Genomic DNA, 26809 nt, shown 5'->3' on the forward strand with positions numbered 1-26809 from the left:
TGGTGTCAAGGGAGAGCCGAAAATTGAATATTTTAACTGCTTCTAGAAGAAAACAATGATGTGTTTCATTAGAACATACGCAATGCCTTGCAACATGCACCCTTCAAATAAAGGGTTCTTCTTGTGTCGATATCTTGTCAGCTCTACAATGTGCATCCCTTATTTTTTCGGACCGCTAATTTATAAATTCCACGCAGCCTAATATATAACACACTTTATACTGCTAGTCGGAAGATGACTAACCAAGTCAACCTGTAGTTTCGATGAAAGATGCTAGTATTAAAAATTCCTTCTGCATATAGAGTGTTAAGGGACTATCAAAAATAGCCATAAGGAGCATATACCATCAATGCCAATCTAAAAAAAAAATTGACAACCAATGTTATAGACTTAAGCAATACAAAGGCTATTGCAAGATAAAACTACTGAAAAACCGGGTAGGCAGTGTTAACATGATAGCATTTTCATTTGAAGATGTGAAACATGTTAATCTAAGCTACAGGTTATACAGAAGAAACAAAGGTTGTTATTACCTAAACTAGTATTACTAAAATTGATAACCAAAACAAAACAGAGGGTTTCAATGTCGTAATTTAATTGTGTTTTTATCAACTGTTTAATATTTTATCACATTCATTTTGTAATTTCATCTAGTGAGACTGTAACATAACTCTAACAGAAATTTATAATTTTGATGAGACTGTCGTTAAAATGAGAGGGATAGCGCTATAGAACCAGGTTCAATCCACCATTTTCTACATTTGAAAATGCCTGTACCAAGTCAGGAATATGACAGTTCTTGTCCATTCGTTTTTGATGCATTTTGTTATTTGATTTTGCCATGTGATTATGGACTTTCCGAATTGATTTTCCTCTAAGTTCAGTATTTTTGTGATTTTACTTTTTATAACTGTTTATGGACTTATTTTCAATCCAAACAATTTCGATTATATAAGTCATTATTCGCTAATCAAACATATATAGATAACACTATATGTGAGGGTTAATGTTAAGAATATAGGTTAAAACGTTCGCAAATGATAAGCATTTAGTATTTGAAAATGGCTCAATTACTACTGACAACGATCCTGTTAATTGGTTATTTTTGCATTGTGGTAAGTTTCTTTTTGTTGTTTATTGAATGTTATAAAAAAAAAGGTATTTTTAACCATTAAACCGATAAAACCAGCCCATCTATAAGCGATGTTCCCCCACTATCCCCTTCGCAACACAAATTAGTTGGCATGATAAAAGTAATATAGATTTTTCTCAGCTACCTTATCTCAGAAAAGAAATGTGCATATGTACTTAATCAGTTAAAACATTTCGATTCTGTTAGTAATCTAATATCTAGATTAAATACATTTGAAAAAAAAAACATAACAGAAGGACAAGAGCACCGACACACAGTATCATTATTAAGACAGTGGTTTAGCTGAAACGTGCTGCATACATTTGGAGGCGGATATGCTTACCCTCCGGAGCACCTGAGATTACCCCCAGTTTTTAGTGGGGTTCGAGTTGCTTAGTCTTTAGTTTTCTATATTGTGTCTTCTATACTATTATTTGTCTATGTGTCTTTTTTTTAGCCATGGCATTGTTAGTTTATTTTCAATCTATGAGTTTGACTATCAGTCAGTTATCTTTCGTCCTTATTTCATAATTATAACACGGCTTTTAATTAAAAAAAATGATGAGTTAATAATGCCGATCTTGGAACGACACAAAAGTTTAGTTGAATAAACTTCTATATAGTTTTCTTATAGATAATTGTGCTTTGTCTTTATTCTAAACAACTGTTTAAGGCATCGTTTACACATCAATTGACTTTTTTTTTTCATTTTTACAATTATAACCTCAATATTATTTTAAGTGTTCTACATTTTAGCTTAGATATAATATACAACAGGGACGAAAGATACCAGAGGGACAGTTAAACTCGTAAATCGAAAATAATACAAACCATGAACACATAATAGTTATCATGTGTATGAATTCATTTTCGATAAGTCATGTTCAAACATATATCAATCTTTTGAATACCATTACGCTCGCCAATTAAGAACGACCTAATGCAATTTATCAAAATGAAAAAATTATGCACATTGCAAAATTCTTTCTTTTTTATTTCCTCTCCATAATTGATCATGTAAATGATGATACAAACGAAACCACGAAAACTAGAAGAAAACAAGCGGTTGACACAAAAGAAAGTAGTCCGTCGTTAACTATGCTAGTCATCAATGACTATCTTATGTACTCCCTTTAAAGTTAAATTTCTTTACAGCACGTAACAGAGAAGTGATCGAATTCGCGTTTCTTTACCGTCAGAAGAAGTTACGCTATCGACAAACTTATTTCAGAAGTGACATAATTAAATGTTTTCATCGACAAAATATTTCATGTCCAACGTGTAAGTTTTCATTGTTTAAGTCGAAGTTTTTTAACACAGTAAAACATTTTTTTATAATTAACCTCTGTCATTGGCATTTTCATTTTACCGGTAAAGGATCAAATACGGGATCTCTGAATTTTCTATCATTTGTTACGAGGAAATCACTATTCAATCGAACATATGTCTTTGTTCATGACATATATTATGAAATACAAAGGAGTTAGTTTAATCATCTTTATTTATAGTGGATTGGAAAAAAAGTTTTGTAACTTATATTAATCCCTTTCCACTTTGCGGGTGTGAGTGCTGCCTTGTAGCGGCATTAGCCTACTCTTTTTCGAAATCTACAAGAGTGTCTTTAACGTGCAAGAGATATGGCTCTCTCTTAACAAGGGTCAGCCATTTATCGTCCCCGTCCGACTGACTATCATCGTTGCCTCAAGACCATACTCGTAAATGGTGTCAAGGGAGTTGAAAATACTTTCGAACTGACCGAAACAAAAATACATAATCTAGAATGTGTGTTCTGTCATAAACAATATCTTCGTCGTGCGAATCGACGACATCATGTTACATGTAACTGAACAGTTTGTGCGACCTCGATAAAATCTTTATCAATTTAATATAAGCGATAAATAGAATTTATTGGAGTCACATCCACTGTTTCTACTGTAAACATGAACTCGTCGGTTAGTGCTCTGAAGACACTTTTAAAGATTGAGATTGTTGGTTTATTCTTCACCACTGACCTCGAGGTATTATCATTATTTCAGTGTTTATTTAAAGTTATTTTCAAATCTCTTCTGTTGAAAAGTGACGGCGAAACTTCCATTTAAGATTTCTGTGGTAAACTATCATATAGTTAGGACCATTTTATAATAAATACCCTTTTGTACAAGAACACTTTCTTTATAGAAGTATAGATCTGCTGGTTATAGATTTTTTTTATAACTTTCATTATTGTGACGACGCGCTATGAAATTCAGATTAATTTATAAATGAAGTTGTATATAAATTTTTGGTCATAAACACAAATCTTTTAAACAGTGCGTGAATGTTATAGTAGTCTGTTTACTGTAAGTTACTAAGCTTGGCCCGACTCATCTGTTATTTATGGAAACTAATTCACCACCTTCTGAGACATTCATTTTTATTTCACCATCAGACATGGGGCTACATTTGTAACTAAAGGAAAACTCTCAAATTAAAGAAATTTGACATGATATATTGAAACTTTCTTATAATCAATTAAACGACTGCTTTTCTTAGATATGTGATTTTTCATGGTCAAACTTTTTCAATGTTAACGGACATTTTGAGATTTTTTATTGTAAAAAAATGGTGTTTTTTTAAGAAATCAACATTCAAGATTTAGAACTTCATGAACATGTACAGGGAGCTAAATTATTGCACATATATGTACTACTTAAAATTGTACTTCGATCTGTTGCGTCCTTAAAATGTTCTGACCGTCCTAAGATTTAATGTACGGAAATGTTTCGGTAAATTAAATTCAAATCCGAACTGAATGTTTATGACACACAAAAAGAGAAACCAGAATCTCTTGATCACCAAACGTATGTACACGTTGGGGCGATTTAGAACTTTTTTTCAGAAGGAGTGAGATTCCACCCTTGTTGAAAGCCGTGTGAAGACCTCTAGATTTTTAAATTCCCTCCGTTTTTCTCATGGATGGAGTGTGGTCTCTCTGTAAATTACCCCATATCTGTTCATTTTCATATTTATCGAAGGTTCCATGTGAAAATTTCCATTGAATCATATCTGTTAAACTTAATGTACAAAACAGGCTCAAGAAAAGGCGAAATTTCTTTTTCAAACCCGAACTAGAAATCCATTTTTTTTTCTAATAGAGCACCTTACATTATGGTCAATGAGTTCAGGCATGTGAAAAATTATATAATCATACACAAGAAAGAAACCATGAACAGGCTTTCAGCAATATTTTTACATATTTAATATTAAGTAAATATTAACATGTACATGTATTTGATAAAGTACAGTTATAACAAAGAAACTGCCCGGTATCCAACGTAGAACTACACTTTTTACTACACGCGTAGTCGGGTGCGTTCACTACGAGGACACTTGTACCCAACTACGCGTGAAGTATGAGTACAGAATCGTCCCATCCAGGACATTTTCTATGTTATCCTAGTATATTATCCGACAGTTAAGAATAGAATCTGGTCAAATTTTGAAGTTGAACATGTGGGAATTTTTTATTTTTGCCACGGACTATTTAATTATTTGAATGGAGGAAGGGGCTGGTAGTTTTTAGAAAACAATATTCTGATCCTGATTTTGACTTAAAAAATCTGCTGCCTCAATATTTTGTGATATGAAAAAAAAATTGTCAACAAAATTTTCCCGTATAAACTGTAATAGAAAACAGAGAAAATGTGTCTATGAGACACAGATGCCCCCGCCAAACATGAAGTAGACGAATGACAGACCTAAAAAAGGGAGACACGGTACAAGTCACCTTGATAAAGCTTCAGACCAAATATCAGACCAATCCGACATACACAAGCCGATATATATTTGACAAAAAAATTTATAGACCGGACGTACAGACAAGGGTAAATCTTAATGTCCCGTCGCATAAAGGCGGGGGCATAAAAATCTGACAAGCGAAGCGGTTATTAAAATATTCTGAGATATATAACTATATACCCCTCTTTCCCCTCCTTAAAAATCAAATGTTTTGTGCCTTAGCAGATGTGTGTCAATTAACGCGGTTAAGCAGAAATGTATGTGTATTTCGAAAAAAAATGGTAAATTAACACCAAAGATTCCTTCGTTTTGCTTCAAGCTGAATAATTCACACCGTTCTACATGAAAAAAAAGGATTTGAAAACTAAAGTTCCGGCGGGCTTTTTCACGTCCTAAATTTCGAGACCTGATAACCCGGGACAATAAAATTCCACTTTACCAACAAAAAAATAATCCCAGCTTTTTTTCTTGATAAAGGGTCTCTGGTAATAACATACGCAGTCGGAAATAACTCAGAGTTTAAGAAAAACATGCGTGTACATTCTGGATTTCAAAAGTAAGAATTTTTGACAACACATTTGGCCTTGGATAGTGCATATTTTCAGAAAAGAAGGTCAGATGTTAAACTAAGCTGCCTAATGGCAATCGTCTTGGTTGAGGATCGAAGTCGCCGGATTCAACGTTTGAAGGAGACTAATCAAGGGTAATTTCAACAGCTATGTCGAGATTTTGCCAGTAGCTTAAAAAAGGACTTTTGCAAAATTTTATTTAAGCGTGGCGACCAAACATTTTCAAAAACTCACTGGAAACGATCAAGATTCTATAAAAATTTGGTTTCTATTTAATTAATTGTTTCATTTACACAAGCACGGTGGTCCGTGGAAGTATAAATACAAAATGCTCACACTTCTTTGTCAGCTATAGAGTACATTTTTCTTTAGAAATACAGCGTCTAAAATGAATTAATAGTACTCGATATACAATGCAATGAATTATTCCAAACATTTAACAAGTATTCATATCTTCAACATAATATCTGTGCATGAAAATACCAAACTGTATACTATTATTGAGAGGACTGCACTTGTTTAATGAAATACATGTTTTGTTTGTAGCCAAAAATTCCTAGATCAAAGACATGGGAGTGTGATCCCCTGACACCTGTTTTTAAGCAATGAAAATGTTTCGTTCTATCGATATAGCTTTGATTATACGAATGAAAAGTTTGGTCTACCCAACATGTACAGCTTCCCCCAGCCAATCACAATTTTCGTTCTCGTTCCTATTCTTGCCAATGAAAATCTGATGTCAGTTTGCAATGCTAAATATAAGTCATAAAAGTACAAGACCTAAATGTAGTATGCAAGATTCGCGTTTCTTTTATTTTAGACTCGTCAGTGATGCTAGAATCAAGATAATTGAAAAAGGTTTTACTACTGGGTAAAGTTTTTTAGGTGTATTTGGTGTATTTACTTTTGTGATATACAAAAAAAACGGATTTGGCTATACTTTTTGGACCTTTTGGATTATAGCTCTTCATCTTTTAAATAAGCTTTGGATTTCAAATATTTTGGCCACGAGCATCACTGAAGAGACATGTATTGTCGAAATGCGCATCTGGTGCAAGAAAATTGGTACCGTTAATTTTATTGAGTGCAGTCTAACCATCCATGTATAAATGGATATTCAGTTATAAATAACAAATATTTGTTAAACCATATTTCTTTACCAAAAAGCAGATTGGGTGAATTTCTGTGTGATTTTTATAGTTCGTCTGTTACTGCTTTTGTTTTCATTGATTTTTCCTTTGACCACTTGTTGGGTAGGGTTACTTCATTCCTATCAAACACCTTTTTAATTGTTTACCAGTATATTTCTTTTAGTTTTGAGTAAAATTGTAAAACTATCAAGACGTCCTTCCATAAATCTTTTTTTTCTGTTCTGACTTTGAAGAAATGACTACTTTTCGCCCAATCGAAATGGTGCATGGGCATATTTTGTTTCATATTATTAGATTTTTTCTCTCAATATAATCGGTATTAAACTTGATTATCGACACATGAAAGTTTGTCAGCATTGTCAATCTTTTTAACGTTAAAGTACCAATAGTTCGGTCACTAACGTCGATAACGTAGCTAATTTTGACGGTAAAGAAACATCAATTCGATCACTTCTCTGTAACGGGCTTCTTTAAATATCGACAATGCAATTCCCATAAGAACTTCTTTTATGGCTAAAACTATACAACTTTTACTATGAATAAAACAATATCCTAGAACACTACTATTTGTTTTCAAAGGTCAAAATGTAGGGCTGTGCGGCATATTTATAACGTTTTATAAGGCCCAAACTGCTAAGAGTTTAAACTTACACTAAAATTATGTTCTACCACTTGTTTGACTTCAAGTTTTCCAAATATTTCAATTTGACCGTTATGCATAACAAATAATTATGTATTTTTATCGATTTTTTCTAGTAACTTTTCCAATTATATCTCTACGAGATGAAACATAGAGATCATATATGGGAACCAGTACGTAAACACAATTAATTATCTTTGAATATTATAGATCTCCCCAAAAGAAGCGTGGTTTGTGAAACAGCTTTAATGCAAGAGGGACGAAAGATACCTAAGGGACAGTCAAACTCGTAAATCTAAAACAAACTGACAACGCCATGGCTAAAAATGAAAAAGACAAACAGAAAAACAATAGGACACATGACACAACATAGAAAACTAAAGAATAAACAACACGAACCCCACCAAAAACTAGGGGTGATCTCAGGTGCTCCGGAAGGGTAAGCAGATCCTGCTCCACATGCGGCACCCGTCGTGTTGCTTATGTGATTACAAATCCGGTAAATAGTCTTATTCGGTAGGTCAAATTCATGAAAGGGAAGGGGATTGTAGTTACGACGTAAGGAACATATCCGATATCATTTGTGAAACGGTTATTCCATAACGGTCAACCAACTCGTGATGGCGTCCGTAAAATTTACGAAGGGATGATTTCAACTTCACCATTTGGAACTCTTGGTTTAATAGCTTCCTTGTGAGCAGTAACCCTCTATCAAGAAAATCATGATAGGAAATGCAAGCACGGGAATATCGTATCAATTGGGAGATATATACCCCGTATGCAGGTGCTGCTGGAATGTTGCTACTTAGAAATGGAAAGTTCACAATTGGAAAGCTGAAATCATCTCTTTTGTCGTAAAGTTTTGTCTTCAACCGACCCTCATTGTCAATTTCTAGATGTAAGTCAAGATATGAAGCCGACTTAACTGTATCTGTAGTATCCTTTATCTCCAATTCGATGGGATAGATGCGATCCACATAGTCACCAAATTTTGAATTGTTTAGTGAAAGAACGTCATCTATATAGCGGAAAGTAGAGTTAAAGGATATTGCTAACTTCTTATCTTTCTTCCTAAGAAGTTCCTGCATGAAGTCAGCCTCATAATAATAAAGAAACAAGTCAGCAAGTAGAGGGGCACAGTTTGTTCCCATTGGGATGCCGACAGTCTGTTGAAAAACACGTCCTCCGAACGTAACAAATATGTTGTCAATCAAGAAATCAAGCATCTTGATAATATCGGTTTCAGAGAATTTTTTGTTTGAATCAGAATGATTCTTTACAAAGTATGATTTATCCCTCCCTAAGACAAGATACTTGTATCTACGTTGGCCATTCTTTTTTATGAAGCAAAGTAATACCAACTCTTTTAATTTGTCTTTTAGTTTGGAATGTGGAATACTTGTGTAAAGTGTAGAAAAGTCAAATGTTTTAATACTGTTACAAGATGAAAGAGAGTTAGATTGTATGTACTCTAAAAGATCTTTGGAATTTTTAAGTATCCACATCTGATTCACGCCACCTCTAGAATAGGCAGTTTCACAATAACTGCAACCTTTACTGATTATGACTTTTAACTTGGAAATTAATATATTACAAACATTATTGTATATAATTATGAAAATGTATGTAAATTTTGTTAAACACAAGTAATAAAAAACACATCTTATAAAAGTTACTATGATCATTTAAACATTACTGCAAGAAATGAAAAACACAATACATGGCTATAATCATATTTTTGTGCCCCATCTACGATAGTAGAGGGGCATTATGTTTCTGGTCTGTGGGTCCGTTCGTTCGTTCGTCCGTCTGTCCCACTTCAGGTTTAAGTTTTTGATAAAGGTAGTTTTGGGTGACGTTGAAGTCCAATCAACTTGAAACTTATTACACATGTTCCCTCTGATATGATCTTTCTAATTTCAAATCCAAATTAGAGTTCTGACTCCTCAATTTAACGGTCCACTGAACAGAGAAAATGATATTGCGAGTATGGCATCCGTGTACTTAGGACACATTCTTATTTTCTTCTTTCAGACTTCGGATGTTTCCCCGTATTACAGAAATCACTGTGAGACGAACAACGACTGTGTCGATCAATCATTATGTTGTTCAATAGCACCGTTGATCGTTGGCAAACGTTTATTAGACAGTCACCTGGATAAAAGATATAACCTGCAATACTGCATGCCATACAAGAATGAAAGCGCAACAACATGTCATCTTCGATTACAGTACTCACCAGAAAAGCCAAATTATTATAGTATCTTTAATGAATGCCCATGCGCACCTGGACTTAAATGTACACCTTCAACAGATCTACCATCGCATTATCCTAAAGACCGATTTGGAAAATGTACAAAGACAAATCTATAGATTTATTTTTGTAATAAAATTTATCAAATGTCAGTACACTGTCAAATGTTTACATTTTATTTTTTATTTCGGCATTTCCTGTTAAACACTACTAGTTTGCATCTGGAAACAATACTAATCACAATATAGTCCCAACAAACAAGTATATTATATATTAAGATTTCGAGAAAAACTACCAAGTAAACTTAAAAGCAACCGGAAAGCCTGGAAATTTATGGAAGACATTTAAGCGAATTAAATCGAACGTTTGTATTTTAAACCACACACGTAAAATTATCAATGCTTATTTCAGCTAAGAACAATTGTCCAATTTTATACATTCAGAAGGGATGGTGGTCTCAAACAATGACAGAAAGGATCATCATTCATAATTCTGATTGATGATCGTTGATACAATACATTTTTTCACTTAAACTTGATTTTTTATTGGTTTTTTTTAGTAAACTTCCTCTTCACTCCATTTTTTGTAGTAGTTGACATGAACATTTTGAAGCTTGATTCTAGGATGATTGTGGATATGTTTACTGTATATAAATATTAAAAGATGCTGTTTGAGTGCCAATGAGACAACTATCCATACAAGTCAACCGGAATAGGTAAAAGAACGGCCTTGAACACGAAGCAGTGGCTCAAACGAACAGCAAGCTATAAAGGGCTCCAACAATGACTAGTATAAAACTATTAAAACAGGAAAACCAACAGTATAATCTATATAAAAATCGCCAAACTATTATGCTGCATCATCTAACCTTACGTATTCAGACTCATTCAAAATGTCAGAATTGGTATAAAATAAAACAACATTTTGAATGTATTACAGCATTATAATGACGACAAATTGAAATAATAAGATAACCAAGTATATCCATGACTAATTTCGTATTGGTATTATAGATAGCGGCAATCATTGTAAGTTGATGTTCATAATATAGTTAAAGGCTTCAAATAAGAGATAAGCATTCGTACAATTACTCATTGGACATGACGAAGCTAATAGTATTCACAACGATCTTGACTATCAGTTACCTTTCTATAGTGGTAAGTTTCTTTCAATATAGTAATGTCATAATAGTCTAGTCAAACTAAGTTTAAACCTCAAACTAATTGCAACAGAAAATGTTTTAGTTCCATTCTATAGCATTTTGCCCCAAATATACACAGAAAACAAAGTTCCATTAAATCTAACTTGAGGAAAGCTTAAATTTTGCATTTTTTATTTCTTATAGAAATTATCATCTGAAAGGGAGATTACTCTGCAAAAATTAGTCTTTTTTGTCAGTTTTTGTTTGATTTTCTTCAAATTCTTGTAAAGTAAGATACTTTGATGGGGTTATAAGTTGATATATGACTATATCATATAATCTTCTGCTCATTAAATGTATAAAACCAAAGTGTTATGCATCGGAAAGGGAGATAACTCTGCAAAAATTAGTCTTTTTTTCAGTTTTGTCAGAAATAAGTCTGTATCTGTGTGTGTTATATTTTAATGTGTGTCGTTGTTCTCCTCTTATATTTAATGCGTTTCCCTCAGTTTTAGTTTGTTACCCCGGTTTTGTTTTTGTTCATCGATTTACGAGTTTGAACAGCGGTATACTACTGTTGCCTTTATTTATGGGTATTTTTAATTTTTATTTATGTTTCATTAAAAAAAATTGCAAATCTATGGCTTTGTGACCATTTTGAAAAATTGATGTGAATATTTGGTATTGTTAATATCTGTTTATTGTATTTGTTAAGCATCTTCTTGTTTAAAGAAATTTTAGTTTTCTCGTTTGAATTGTTTTACATTGTCTTATCGGGGCCTTTTATAGCTGACTATGTGGTATGGGCTTTGCTCATTGTTGAAGGCCGTACGGTGACCTATAGTTGTTAATGTTTGTGTCATTTTGATCTTTTGTGGATAGTTGTCTCATTGGCAATCATACCACATCCCTTTTGTGTTTTTATATTTAAACCACAAAATGAAGAATAAATTCTTAATTAGTTTTATTCAATTTGAGATTCCTTAACCTCGACATTCTTAAAAAATCTTATACATGGTCAACTAATAAATTATGAAATCTAGGTTCTAGCTTGATAAAAGATATGAAAACACCTTAACGGTTGTTTGTTATACTCTAAAGACGGGTAAAATATAAAAAAAAATCAATACATTCTGTTGAATAGAAGCGGTAAAGTTATAATTTTGTATCAACTTTTATTGATATTCTTTCTTTATTGGCAGAGTTATCTCCCTTTTCAATGCAAATCTTCATAGGAATTTTAAAATCCTGATTTTTTTAGTTTTCCTCAAGTTAGATTTAATGAGACACTTTTCTATGTTTATTGGGGATACAATACTAAAGGTTAAAACTTTAAAATCTTCTGTTGCAATTACTTCATGGTTAGGGTAAAATTTATGCTAGTTTGACCAGACTGCAAAGTAACACGCAGTATAACAATGGTCATCACTTTGAAAAATGTGATATTGTCAACCGCGACGTTTTAACTAATCATAATACGGCATTTTACCATGAGGTATAATAATTTAAGTTAACATTACTTTGGGACACACGAAATTTTTCATGTTTCATTTCATGTTTCAATAGATATCTGATTACAAATCGTCCCTTCCTTTTAAGAATAAAGAATGATAAAATTGAGAATGGAAATGGGGAATGTGTCAAAGAGAACAAAACCCGACCATAAAGCAGACAACATCAGAAGGTCACCAACAGGTCTTCAATGCAGCGAGAAATTTCCGCACCCGGAGGCGTCCTTCAGCTGGCCCCTAAACAAATATATATATACTAGTTCAGTAATAATGAACACCATACAAAACTCCAAATTGTACACAAGAAACTAAAATTAAAAATAATACAAGACTATCAAAGGCCAGAGGCTCCTGACTTGGGACAGAACTTGTTTCCTTGAAAAGTGTATAAACTATAGAACTTGTTTATATTTAGAAAGAAATAACATATATTTTAATGCATTTAACAATGTTTAACATGCACAAAAACTAGATATTTTCGTTCACTATTGTCATCACTATTTTTGTTAAAATAACAATTATATTTACCTTGAACTATAACTTTCATGTACTGTTCCAACAAATACAAGGCAATTTATTGTTACAAATAATTTTCTTCATTTAAGACAACTGGGGTGTCAAAATACTGTGAGAAAAACCAGGACTGTGTGGATCCATCATTATGTTGTTCTATAACACCAGCATTTGGCAAACGATTTTTAGATTATCCTGGAAACTTAGACAAAGACTTCATGGTCCACTACTGCCTGCCATACAAGACTGAAAATGCGACATGGTGTACATTCAAATTGCAATACTCACCGGAAATACCAAATTATCATGGAGTGTGTCCCTGTGGCCCTGGCCTGAAATGTACACCCACGACGGACCTTGACCCGAAATATTATCCTAGAGACAAATTTGGAAAATGCACAAAGATAAATTCGTAGATATGTGCGTCAGTACTAATAAAGCTGGATAGTTTATTTTATCCTTTACTAGTATACTATACATTTCCAGTAAAAAGGTCGAGTTAAAACAAAAGTTTGAAATCCATCCGTGACATAAAATCAGAACCTGCACAATGAAAATCACAAATTAATCGAAAGTACAGAATTATTATTGCTGTTCTTCGTCACGATGATGTTTGTTCCTCTATTATATTTTTAAAAATTAAGTTTCCAATGATTTTGGATAATAATGTGGCGTTCCGTCTTTCGTCTGTATAATTTTTACACTGTTCAATACTAATAATCAATAGTTCCTTAGAATAATGACTACCGTTGAGCCATTGACTGGCGACATTTTGGTTACTTTTAACACATATGTCTTGACTTTTTATGTTTTTTTTTTGTGACCAAAACAATAAATTCAAATGTTATCTACGCGCTAGGAATTTATTATAGAAATATTGAATAATATACGTCGATTTGTACTGGTTCAACATTATTTTTAAACTATACAGTAAGGTATAAAGTAAAATTGCCTATGTTAATAAAAAAAAAAAGAAAGCGCGATTAACATAATTCTTATGAGGGTTTTTTTCTTGAGTATTTATTTCATAGTTAGCTGGTGGAATTAAGCACGTCATTGAAGTTTTGATTTTTCATCGTAACTTTAAGGTTATTGTGAACTGTTCTTACCTTGATATAACTTAATTTATTCGGTTTAATTTTATTGAATGATTGAGTATTTGGAAAAAGGTGGTCGATAGCCAGTTCGTTATGTCATCGACATTAACTATAACGGTCAATTGGCCGTTTCAGAATCTAAAGCATCGTGGGTATTTTCATTGTTCGTACCCCAAAGTGAAAATAACGTTACGTCATTGGTTGAATTTCCATTGTTTTGGACGTTTTCAACCAATCACGACGTTGCGGTGTACATTTTGAAAATATTACCCAGAATGCATTAGATTCTGAAACGCCGAATTGCGCTTCGGGATATAGTATTATTTTATGAAGCAAAAATATTCGATCTAATTGGAAAGATGCATTCGTGTAAATAACACCAAAACAAGTGTATATGAGATTAAATTCTCAAAAATAGCAAATTTGTCAAAATAACAAATTGTATAAAAATAATTATTTCTGGCAGAATAGAAAATATTAAATCAAAAATTAAAAAAAAATGCAAAATAGTTACAAATGCGCAGCAACATTGAAAGAATAGATGGATGATTTGCACATTCAATCAATTATTTCGCATTATTATCCTTGTTACAACAGATGTTATCTTTTGTTATTTTATTATTTGTTTGTTGCATATTTATGTTTTCGTAACTTCAATTGTGACATTACACTTGTGCTCTGTCTCTTTTTGGAAATAAATCATTCTTATACAGACAGCACACCTGAAACATCTAAGGTTTAACAACCTCCATACATCAATGTTGTATACAGGGAGTGATGGGCAGCAGATGTGTAGACAGAAAACGCCATTTTTAAGATCTACATATCTATTCAGAACACAACAGCGTATGTCCAATAAACAATGTGGTTACTTGCCATGATGACAGCTAATTGGTTTAGAGGACAATAATGAGTGTCTGAACGAAACAAACTTTTACGTTTTTTTCGCAGTTTTGTATAAGATATTTATCTATTTGTCGCCTTAAATTGGACATAAACAACAGTTTCATTACTGTATACGTGATTATTCAAACGACTTACATATAAGAAAAAATATTTGATCATGATAAAAATCTACAATCAAATTAGCTTCGACTATAAGTCGCCGGAGGTATAATCGGCTCAGTAGTCTGTACGTTTAAACTCACATGATCTATAATATATTTTTTTCAAATATTCCCCGTTGATGAGTAAATAGTTATCAAAGGTACCATCAGGGCTTATAATTTGATACGCCAGACATGCGTTCGTCTACTCATCAGTTCGTTATTTGAAGGAACCTACATTCCATCTTCTTCAGGAAAGTTAAGCTTTGAAATACTTGACTATTATTTTTGTGTTCCGTTTGTCACCTTTTGGTCATTCAGTTTCTATATATTACTGCTTTTATTATGTTTGAATTTGAGTTTTCTTGATGGATGTTAATCGAACAATGTGCTTCAGACGCACGTCATTTCATTGTGTTTATAACTAGATCTCTATCACTGCTGATTAACTGTTAGTCCCAGAGTGCATCATCAGCTCAGTAGTTAGTGCTCTGGTACTGTCATGATTAATAACATACCTATCAAAACATTCCTCGTTGACAGATAAAGTAAATTATTTAGATAGTACAGTACTAACTGCAACAAAGTTCACATTAGAAAAATTCAATTATTCTTTATATGGCCTTTTTGGGCATATTTCTCTCCACGTTTCTACTTATTTTTTCTTCCCTTGCTTTATAATGTTTGGATTTAAGTGTTCTGGATACTGGCAAATCCAGAAAATTGCTAAACTGTATAATGCACGACTGAAAGCCCACCGATTTCTCTACCTGTCTTTCATTTCCATTACTGATTCAATTTGAATATGTATGATAAGTTCCATGCTTTTTACATACAAAGTTATGACGTGTGATAAATAATATTAAGAGTTGCTTGAAGACCAAAAAAAAACAGGTATGTGTTACATATTTGTTTTTCGTTCATTTTTTTTACATAAATAAGGCCGTTAGTTTTCTCGTTTTCTTGTTTTACATTGTCTTATCGGGGCCTTTTATAGCTGACTATGCGGTATGGGCTTTGTTCATTGTTGAAGGCCGTACGGTGACCTATAGTTGTTAATGTTTGTGTCATTTTGGTCTTTTGTAGATAGTTGTCTTATTGGCAATCATACCACATCTTCTTTTTTATATGTCAAGTGATAAAAGAGGGACGAAAGATACCAAAGGGACAGTCAAACTCATAAATTTAAAACAAACTGACAACGCCATGGCTTAAAATGATAAAGACAAACAGAAAAACAATAGTACACATTACACAACATAGAAAACAAAAGAATAAACAACACGAATCCCACCAAAAACTAGGGGTGATCTCAGGTGCTCCGGAAGGGTAAGCAGATCCTGCTCCACATGTGGCACCCGTCGTGTTGCTAATGCGATTACAAATCCGGTAAATATACTTATTAGGTAGGTCACATTCATGAAAGGGAAGGGGGTTGTAGTTACGACGTATGGAATATATCCGATATCATTTGTGAAACGGTTATTCCATAACGGTCAACCAACTCGTGATGGCGTCCGTAAAATTTACGCAGGGATGATTTAAACTAAACTCTTGTTTTAATAGCTTCCTTGTGAGCAGCAACCCTATATGAAGAAAATCATGATCGGAAATGCAAGAACGGGAATATCGTATCAATTTGGAGATATGTACCCCGTATGCAGGTGTTGCTGGAATGTTGCTTCTCTGAAATGGAAAGTTCACAATTGGAAAGCTGAAATCATCTCTTTTGTCGTAAAGTTTTGTTTTCAACCGACCCTCATTGTCAATTTCTAGATGTATGTCAAGATATGAAGCCGACTTAACTGTATCTGTAGTATCCTTTATCTCTAGCTCGATGGGATAGATACGTTCCACATTGTCACCAAATTTTGAATTGTTTAGTGAAAGAACATCATCTATATAGCGGAAAGTAGAGTTAAAGGATATTGCTAACTTCTTATCTTTCTTCTTAAGAAGTTCCTGCATGAAGACAACCTCATGATAATAAAGAAACAAGTCGGCAAGTAGAGGGGCACAGTTTGTTCCATTTGGAATGTCGACAGTCTGTTGAAAAACACGTCCTCCGAACGTAACAAATATGTTGTCAATCAAGAAATCAAGCATCTGATAATATCAGTTTCAGAGATTTTTTTGTTTGAATCAGGGTGATTCTTTACAAAATAGGATGTATCCCTCCCTAAGACAAGATACTTGTATCTACGTTAGCCATTCCTTTTTATGAATCAAAGTAATACCAACTCTTTCAATTTGTCTTTTAGTTTGGAATGTGGAATACTTGTTTAAAGAGTAGAAAAGTCAAATGTTTTAATACTGTTACAAGATGAAAGAGAGTTAGTTAATAAAATATGTATTAAGTGTGATGGGGAAAGTGGCATATCGACTTCACGTGTATAGAGTCTTTTTAATAACTCTCTGAGAGACACTTATAGATAACTTATTACACGAGGCTGAAGTTTTGCACCTACTAAACACACGGTTTCTTAATTTGTTTTCCAATTTACTGGTCACATATAACGTTGAGATTGTTAAGTTTATTCGTGTCCTGAATACGCACAACATATGTACTATCACCACTGATCGGTCTGCAAACGTCCACACGACAGACACAGACAGTTGTAAATACATGTATATCTTTATTCTCGTGATCCGAAGTACTATTGTATAAAGACATAACACATACAAATCAAGACACATAGTATAAATTTGCATGTTTAACCCCGCCATATTCTGTATGCATGTGCCTGTACTAAGTCAGAAGCCTGTAATACATTGGTTGTCTTTTGTTTATGGGGTACATATTTGTTTTTAAATATACTGCCCGGTCATTGCTTCTATTCTTCCGAGATTAAAAATAAACGATAAAAAATACATATCATTCTTTAAAATATTTCTATAGAGTAGTTTACAGTCGACTTCCAAAGAGTGATGAACATTAAATGTTAACTTCTTATAGAAATGTTTAGCATTTTATAAATACATTGTGAAAAGCAGTAATATACTCTCCTTTTTTTCATCCTTGCTAAATTCGTTAGGTAATAATAACATTAACGGTACCAATGTTCCTGCACCAGATGTGCATTTCGACAATAAATGTCTCTTCAGTGATGCTTGTGGCCAAAATATTTGTCACCCTAAGCTTATATAAAAGATGAAGAGCTATAATCCAAACGGTTCAAAAAGTAAGAGCTGCAAGATATTTCATAAATAGGTAATCATAAAAACTTACAAAATCAAATATTCGGACATTAGGAGCAGGACAGCTCAGCCTTCCGGAGCACATGGGATTAAACCCCGTTTTTGATAGGGTTCGTGTTTCTCAGTCATTAGTTCTCTATGCAATGTACTGTTGTCTGTCTTTCAATCTTTTTCTCTCTTTGAGTTGTCGGTCTATTTTCGACTATTTGTTTATAAAACACATAGTTACCTTCATACTCTGTTTTTTACCTTTAAAAAATGAGGTGTTTTTTCTCTAAATGAAAAACTCCGTGGCAGAAACTAGATGAAATACCAACTTTTTGTAGGTATTCTGGTATCAATGGTGAGTTTATTTATAACCATTATAATCTGAAATTCACGTATGAAATTTCCAATGCTTACACCACATTTTTGAATATTCGACGGGAAGAGATGTCCTCAAGACAAGAATAATATTTGAAAAGGTATTTAATAAACCAACTTTTACACTTTATCAAGCCCAAAGTACTACAGTATTACAGAATCGAAAAAAAGGAGATAAATTTCAGCTGATCCTCTCATAGTTCAAATTGAACTTGAATAGGAAAGTATAAGTAATGAGAAATTGCGTGTATGCCGTTAAGGAGACATTGGCAAGAGATAGACAGTATTTGGTGAAAAACACTACGGAACAACAATGAAGAAAATTCCTTTTGTATTGACAATTTTATGCAACTCATGCATAAGCAATTTTCAAACATAAATAATAAAATATTGACACATACAATAAAGAAGGACGTGACACTCGAACATGTATGTAGAGATAAGTTAACAATAGTATATGATGATACAGACATTTAGAACATCTGATACAGTTGAAATGAGTTTTCAAAACCATTTGACTATTTTACTTTAGTCATATGGAGTGGAGACAACCTTACTCTCTCATACAACTATATGCCACGAAGACAAAAGCAACATTTGAATTCGATCCAAGAATGACCCGTTTTAAATAGAAAAAAGAAGCAAAATATCATAATGGTTTACTTTTACCACTTGTGCTTAGATGGAGGGTTGTCGAATTGGCACTCAAACCATATCTTCTTGTATCTTACAATTTTTCTGGTTATCCCCTCATATCACCCCATTTAACGTTTTATGTAAGTTAATAAGTAATCAAAGCATCACAAGATAAAATCCAATGAAATGAAAATGATTGATCATTTCGCGCAGAAACATAGCATACACCATGGGTTGTATAGAAATACGAATTGTTATCTTTGTTCGATCTGTTAGTTCCGTGACATTTTCGTATGTGAACATATAAATACGCAACCACTTCTTAAATATAGTTTGATCTTCATACATGTTTCAATCAAAATGCATCAATTTATTCATCTTTACTAAATTTGACATTCTATGTGGTTTTGCCTAATACGCACCATATCCTACTACTAACATTAGTGTTTTATTGTACTTCCTCTTTGCTTATAACATAATTTAGAGATCTTTGCTGCAAAGCTAGCTCAGTAGTGAATGCATCGGTTCTGAAATGAGTTTCAATAAAACTTTCTAAAATTGTTCGTTTATAAATAAGAAAATAAACAAAAGTAGGGTTTCAGCCCCCTCTTGACAAGTTTGCCTTTGGCTATTATTTTATATATTTTTTGTGTCTTATACATAGTCATATACATCCTTGACTTTTAAAGAGGGGCGCAATGTGGGTATCTGCACAGAAGAACGCGAATTAAAATTGCCATTTCACGATGAATGAAAAATTCAATTTTTCGAAACACGGTAAATAAAGAACCGTTTTCACGGCAGCAAGGCTTTGATGAGTCTTAAAAAAGCGCTTCGGACGGATGGAATTCATACATTATGTTCCCCCTTCATTTTATTATGGTAAAATTGAAAATGAAAATGGGGAATGTGTCAAACAGACAACAACTCGAACAAAAAGCAGACAACAGCCGTAAGCCAGCAATGGGTCTTCAACGCAACAAGAAACTCCTGCACCCAGAGGCGTGCTTCAGCTGGCCCCTAAACAAAAATGTAAACTATTTCAGTATATTAATATACCTCGAATTTGACATGCACAGTTATTTCAGTACCAGAATTAATGACAAACGAGACGATTTTAATTTTAGAATTATCAATTTCCCTCCCCTCAGAAGCACTATACGGAATTTACCTGCATATCGGATATACATTTCTGAACTTATTCGGTATTTAAGAGCGTGCAACTTCTACTCAGACTTTGTAAAACGCCGTCAGTGTATGAGCAGAAAGTTGATGAACCAGGAGTTTGTCAAAGAATATCTTGTTCTTTTTCTAAGACCAAGACCTTGTTGATTAGTATTCCGTTTCAACTTCACAAATAATACACGATGGTCTTTAAGTATAGATCCTAGGTACTGACGTTGTTTATCGTCTTGATAACGTGTTACATCATTCTTGTATTTGTCTTCCTAAATGTTACCTTTACCGTTTAGTTTGTTTTTGGTGATATCCATTAGACGTGACTCTGTACTTTTTTATCCCGTCATTGTGTTATTATTCTATGATATTTTTTATGAATTATTGTCTTTCATTTTTGCTGGTGTGCTTTGTCTGTATGCATCCTGTCATTGTGTTATTGTACTATTGTTGTTTTTGTATTCTTGTCTATCATTTTTGCTGATGTGTGTTGTCTGTATGACCTCTTTTAATCTAATGTGGTTTGCCGATATGCATTTTTAAGTTTCTTTGATACATATGACGTGGCTCTGTACTGTATCCTATCATTGTGTTATTGTTCTATGATAATTTGTGTATTCTTGTCTTTCATTTTTGCTGGTGTGCTTTGTCTGTATGCCTTTTGTGTTTCTTTGATACATAAGACGTGGCTATGAACTTATGCATCCTGTCATTGTGTTATTGTACTATTGTTGTTTTTGTATTCTTGTCTATCATTTTTGCTGATGTGTGTTGTCTGTATGACCTTTTAATCTTCTTTGTAACATACTTTTTTTTTATTATATTGATTCAGGTAATAACGCTATGTTGACTGCTGTACCCCTATGTTTGACATTTGTACCTATTATGTATGTTTGTTTTGTACACACATCGCTTTAAATATAATGGAATTTGATGCGACTGTCACACAAGTGAGAGGTTTAGCTAGCAAAAAAACAGGTTAACTGCACCATTTTCTACATATGAAAATTCATGTACCAAGTCAGGACTTTTCCGTTTTATATTTTTCCTCGGATTTTGATACTGGTTCTGATTTTACTTTTTAAGAGAAAACATGATTTCTATTTAGTAATATTGATGCCCTTTGCACAACAATATAAATAAAGGCAAAAGAATGTACCTCTGTTCTATAGCCATAATTCGATGAAGCAAAATCAAATCTCGGTTAAAAACTAGAGGCAAGAGAAACACGTCAACTATAAGAAGAAAACAACGGAACAACAGAAACACTGAACTACAACAAAAGCGAACGCCAACATTCAATATAACAGGCTTAAAACATGATTGCATTTTATTTTTATATATAATTAAGTACTAACTAAGACATATCTTTACAGCTACAATTTTAAATACCAACTACAAATCAGAAAGAAGGTTTGCTACAGTACAGAGGAAGCTGGATTGATTAGTATTAACAATCTTTTACTTTTTCTGAAACATTTATGTCATAAACTAGTAAATGGGACGGCTAAGTAAATGAATATTCATTTTATAAATTTGAACTATATGTATATAGCAAGCGAAGGTGTAAAATGCTCAGTGCAATGTTGGACAGTGATAAAGTTGACAGTTAAGTATACATTTATAAACATATATTATATTGTGAAATTGTTTTCGTAAATCTTCTATTTTTGCAACAGTAAGGGAAGAAGACAAGAATGTTAAAAATGCAGATAAGGTAGGATAAGAATTTATACTGTGGCAACTCATACTTAATATTGTAATCTTTTCAACGATGTAATTTTAAGTATATGTTACATGCCTAACGGTTCTCATAATTTGTATAGATAATGCTATTTAAAAGCCTTTTGACGAAGATGAAAGTAAGTGTTTTGGAAGAAGATAGATAGTGTTAGTTAATATCTTCAAAAAATAAATGTAAAATGGGGACAATATAATCATTTATTACTGCGTAACGAAATAGAAATTAGTATGGAAATAAACCATCAGTGTGAGGTTCATTTTCAAATCATTAAAAATGTTATGTTTTAAACAGCCAGTGTCTCAAGATAGATCAATCAACGCATTTATATGAAATATTGTTTTAAAAAAAGCAATTGGTTTAACATTCTATTTCATATAGATTTAAGCAATTTCAAATACCAACTTTCTACAAATCATAACTAATTCACGACTAACTGAAAGTTTCCATATTACATAAATAGATAATTCACACTAATAATTAAAAGCTACTTGCACTTTAAGGTGTTTTTCCATACGATAAAAGGTAAAATAGTTTGCCCCATAACACCATTTTATCTTTTAACATACTTAATAATTTATACTTAATAGCTCATAACATTTCATTTGACCAAATGTAAGCAAATTCTTGATTTTCTTTCTTTTGATTTGAGACCAAAATATAACAAAGCTAATATAAGGTAAAGCAAATATAAGGTAAAAGTCGGAGTCCCGCCATATTTTATAAATCAAATTTCTCAAAAAGGACCTCCATGACCAATTAATATGTTTAGCTGATGTTGATCCTAAATTAATAATCTTCCAGCGCAAAGTATCAATTTTTAATTCTTGAATTATTCAATTTTACCTAAGATCACCTAAGTACATCCTTAAAAGTCTTTTAATTTGCTAAAATCAACAAAGATATTTTGATACAGATAATTCCGACCAAATGGTCCATGAAATTTACTGTACACTTTCTTAAATGTTTGTAGTTTTAAGCCTGCGTATTGTTTATATCGTGTTTTGAGTAAGACGTTTTTTTTTGTCATTTTTACCTTTTATCCGGGACGTTCTTAGAATAAACATTCTAAGCGGCATTCTAATGTTATTTGTTTAGAACGATAATTTTCATAGGACGTTATTTTATTAAAGAATGCCTCGGGGTTTGTTTTTTTCTGTACGTTTTCTATCGTTAACTAAAAGGATGGTGATGTGTTTATAAATTTATAAAGTTTTGGATAATTGTTGATATTTATTTGTAGAAAGGAGTTGCAACAAAAAACAGTATGTTTCTTCAAAGCAACATGCTCAACGTTTTTTTTGTCATTTTTACCTTTTATCCGTGACGTTCTTAGAATAAACATTCTAAGCGGCATTCTAATGTTATTTGTTTAGAACGATAATTTTCAGAGGACGTTATTTTATTAAAGAATGCCTCGGGGTTTGTTTTTTTTCTGTACGTTTTCTATCGTTAACTAAAAGGATGGTGATGTGTTTATAGATTTATAAAGCTTTGGATAATTGTTGATATTTATTTGTAGAAAGGAGTTGCAACAAAAAACAGTATGTTTCTTCAAAGCAACATGCTCAACTATACAATGTACGATATTTTTTAGTACAGCGGTGCCAGCTTTAGATAGATGCTGTGCCTTTGTACTGAAAATGTCATGCATTCCATAATCACATGTTTTGTTTGGTAAGTTGTGGAACGACCTATTTATTTTATTGTACCACAAAGGAAGAATTCTACCAATCGTTATCCTGTTGTCATAAATCTTTACTATAATATGATATGTAGGAGCAATCTGTCATTCATGTTGTCTCGCATCAACCAGCGATGGAGTAAATTAAACCTCTGCTTCGGTCTATTATACAGATTTAAATGCAATAATTACATATGACATGTGTAAATGCCTCGACGCGAGATATAAGAAATTTTGTACCCCATATGAACTGGCCGAATAAGCGCATATTTCTGTAGGATTGGTGTCAAAAACCTTTACCTTAATTTATTTAGAATAAGTGTAACCTTTCTAAAGTGACGGGATTTATATGAGTTTGTATGCATTTTTTTCTTCTTTCATTTTTATGTATCTTTTGTTATTCCATTGGTCGATATTAGAAAATAGAAGAGATTGGCATTGTATTAATAAATCAACCTCTGCACATTTTCAAGTTTCCAAGTCAGTGGTTTACTATTGCTATGGGGTGATATTTTTAGCCGGATTTGTTGACATCAAGATGTACTTTGGTTTTTAGTGTAGTATGCTCTCGTACCATTATTTCCTTAATAGAGGGTTGCTACTAACAAGGATGCAATCAATCCAAGAATTCGAATTGGTTACCTACAAACATTTTACAGAAAACATGAAATCATCCTCGTTTTTTGTTAGGGTGAGTGTTACTCAATCCTTAGTTGTTATGTTGTTTATTGTATGCTGTTGTTGGTCTTTTTGTCTTTTTCCATTTTTTTTTTTCTATATTGATGTCAGATTATTTCGACTCTTGAATTGAATGTCCATTTGGTATATTTTGCCTCTCTTATGTTGCTTTTTATTACTTACAACGAATGTATTAATATTAATGATTAATGACCGTTATGGAATAACCGTTTTACAGATGATATCGGATATTTTCCTTATATAGATATAGGAAGATGTGGTGTGAGTGCCCTACAACCCCCTTTTATTTTTACGAATGTGACTACCGAATTTACCGGGTTTGTGATAAAATGAGCCAAACTCCCCGGCAGTTCCAGTTCCGATCCGCATACGGGCCTGAATACTTCTCTATACTAATTGATGGAGTAGAGGAAAATAGTTCCGGAACGGAAACGATCACTGTCCGGAGTTTGAAAATGAGCAATACGACGGTTGCCACATGTGGAGCAGGATCCATTTGTCCTTTGGGAGCACATGCGATCACCCCAGGTTTTGATGGGGTTCGTGTTATTTAGCCTTTAGTTTTCTATGTCGTTTCTTGTATACTTTTATTTGTCTGTATGTCTTTTTCTTTGTTAGCCATGGCGTTGTCAGTTTATTTTCGATCTATGAGTTTGACCGTCCCTCTAGTACCTCCCCCCTCTTTTATACTTTCTATAAATATTACATTCGATATCCAGAAATCTTCTACATGTGCCGGCTAGACAAACAACATGCATATTCTGACATCAATTTGTGTTTCTTTATTTCTTAAATACCATAACGGGACAACTTCCTAAAGGACTGAAAAAAATAAGAAACTCTTTACAAACTCCTTTTTGTTCTATTGGTTAGTGAACTATTAAAGTACCTTTGAATTTCTGACACATCGCATAGAGTGAGGCTTATATACAGTCCTTTGACTGAATAAATAGTTGTTGAAGTAAATAGTTTGCGTGTGATGGAAAAGACTCTATTGTGTAATATTTTTTTATAAATTTTCAAGCATCCTTTGAAAAAATCAGTTATTGTGCTAACATTCTGGGTTTTGTTTTATTTAATTAAAGCTAGAGATAAAATGATACAATGCAGGATTTATCTAGTATTGAGGAACCAGCCTTTTATTGATGCTGACCCTTTGTACTGGAAAGTTTATGCGTTGAATAATCTACACTTTGGGGAGGGGTTTGCTGTTGTTCTGACGTGTTTTCTGTTGAAATGTTTTTTTTTTTATTGTTTTTGTTTGTTCGTTTATTTCGTTTTTTTTTGTTGTATTTTTCTTTTAAAATATATAAAATAAAAAGACAGAAATATCAAGTAACGCCAATTGTATTTCTGTAATAACCCGAATTTATCAATTTCATAACACAATCCATAAACGATTGAATTCTATTTGATAATTTCGGTACTCTAAAAAAAACTGAGCATCAAACGATGGCCAATAGTGGTGAAAAAGAAAAATTACAAAAACATCGAACTCCCAGGACAATTTAAAGCGGGAAGTCCGTAATCAAATAGAAAAATCAAAAGCTCAAACATATCAAACGAAAGGATATCATTCCTTATATTCCGGATTTAGTACAGGCATTTTCTTATGTAGAAAACTGGTGGAGTGTTAATTCCCCGAGGGTTTCACCAGCCCAGTAGCCAGCACTTCTGTGTTGACTTTTATAGTTATCATTGATATGTTCATAATTATAAATTAAATGTTAACGAAACTTGGAATTTTTAAAATACTAAGGCTTTTCTACTTAAATTAGGAATTTTTGGTTCTCAATACTCATCAACTTCGTACTCTATTTGGCATGTTTAACATTTTTTATTCAAGCGTCACTGATGAGTCTTTTTTAGACGAAACGCGTGTCTGGCGTAAATATAAATTTCAATCCTGGTATCTATGATGAGTTTATTTCTATGTATGTTGGAGTTTGTTTTTTATGCAGTTCAATGCTCCTGTTAATATCGCTGTTGATGTATTTCCTTCGGTTTTGGTTTGTGACCCGGATTTGTTTTCGCTTAATTGATTTATGACTATTGAACAGCGGTATACTACTGTTGTCTTTATTTGAAAAAAAATGTTTTGATAGAACTTGTCTCAGAGAAAAGTCAAGATTTAAATTTATCCAGAATTTGTTTTTCCTCATAGTCCAGGAATAGATTATCTTAGTCGTATTTTGTATAACCATTTGGAATTTTGGGTCCTCAATGTTCTTCAACTTTGGTATCTTTTGCCCTTCTTTTACACTTGTTCGGCTTTTAAACTTTTTTTATCTGAGCGTCACTGATGAATCTTATGAAGACGAAACGTTGTCTGGCGTATTGGACTATAAGCCGGTACCTTTGATAATTTAATTATAATACCACAACGGAGGAAATAGTTTCGCAGTATTTCTGAACACACATTTTTTCGCAATCTAATGGACAGTTCCTTTGTAGAACATGCAGATGCGCTGTCAATGTACC

At 32.8% G+C, this 26809-nt stretch overlaps 1 protein-coding gene across 1 annotated transcript; it reads left to right on the plus strand.

Annotated features, from left to right (window-relative positions):
* The first annotated feature begins 1001 nt into the window (after nt 1-1001).
* LOC134686130 (uncharacterized) lies at nt 1002-9688 on the plus strand. Its single transcript, XM_063545801.1, has 2 exons — nt 1002-1115; nt 9304-9688. The coding sequence occupies exons 1-2, from the start codon at nt 1062-1064 to the stop codon at nt 9640-9642; spliced, it is 393 nt and encodes a 130-aa protein (XP_063401871.1). The 5' UTR covers nt 1002-1061; the 3' UTR covers nt 9643-9688.
* Nucleotides 9689-26809: the final 17121 nt, after the last annotated feature.

The sequence above is a fragment of the Mytilus trossulus genome, chromosome 10 (genome assembly GCF_036588685.1).
Source record: "Mytilus trossulus isolate FHL-02 chromosome 10, PNRI_Mtr1.1.1.hap1, whole genome shotgun sequence".
In the NCBI taxonomy this organism is placed as follows: Eukaryota; Metazoa; Mollusca; class Bivalvia; order Mytilida; family Mytilidae; genus Mytilus; species Mytilus trossulus.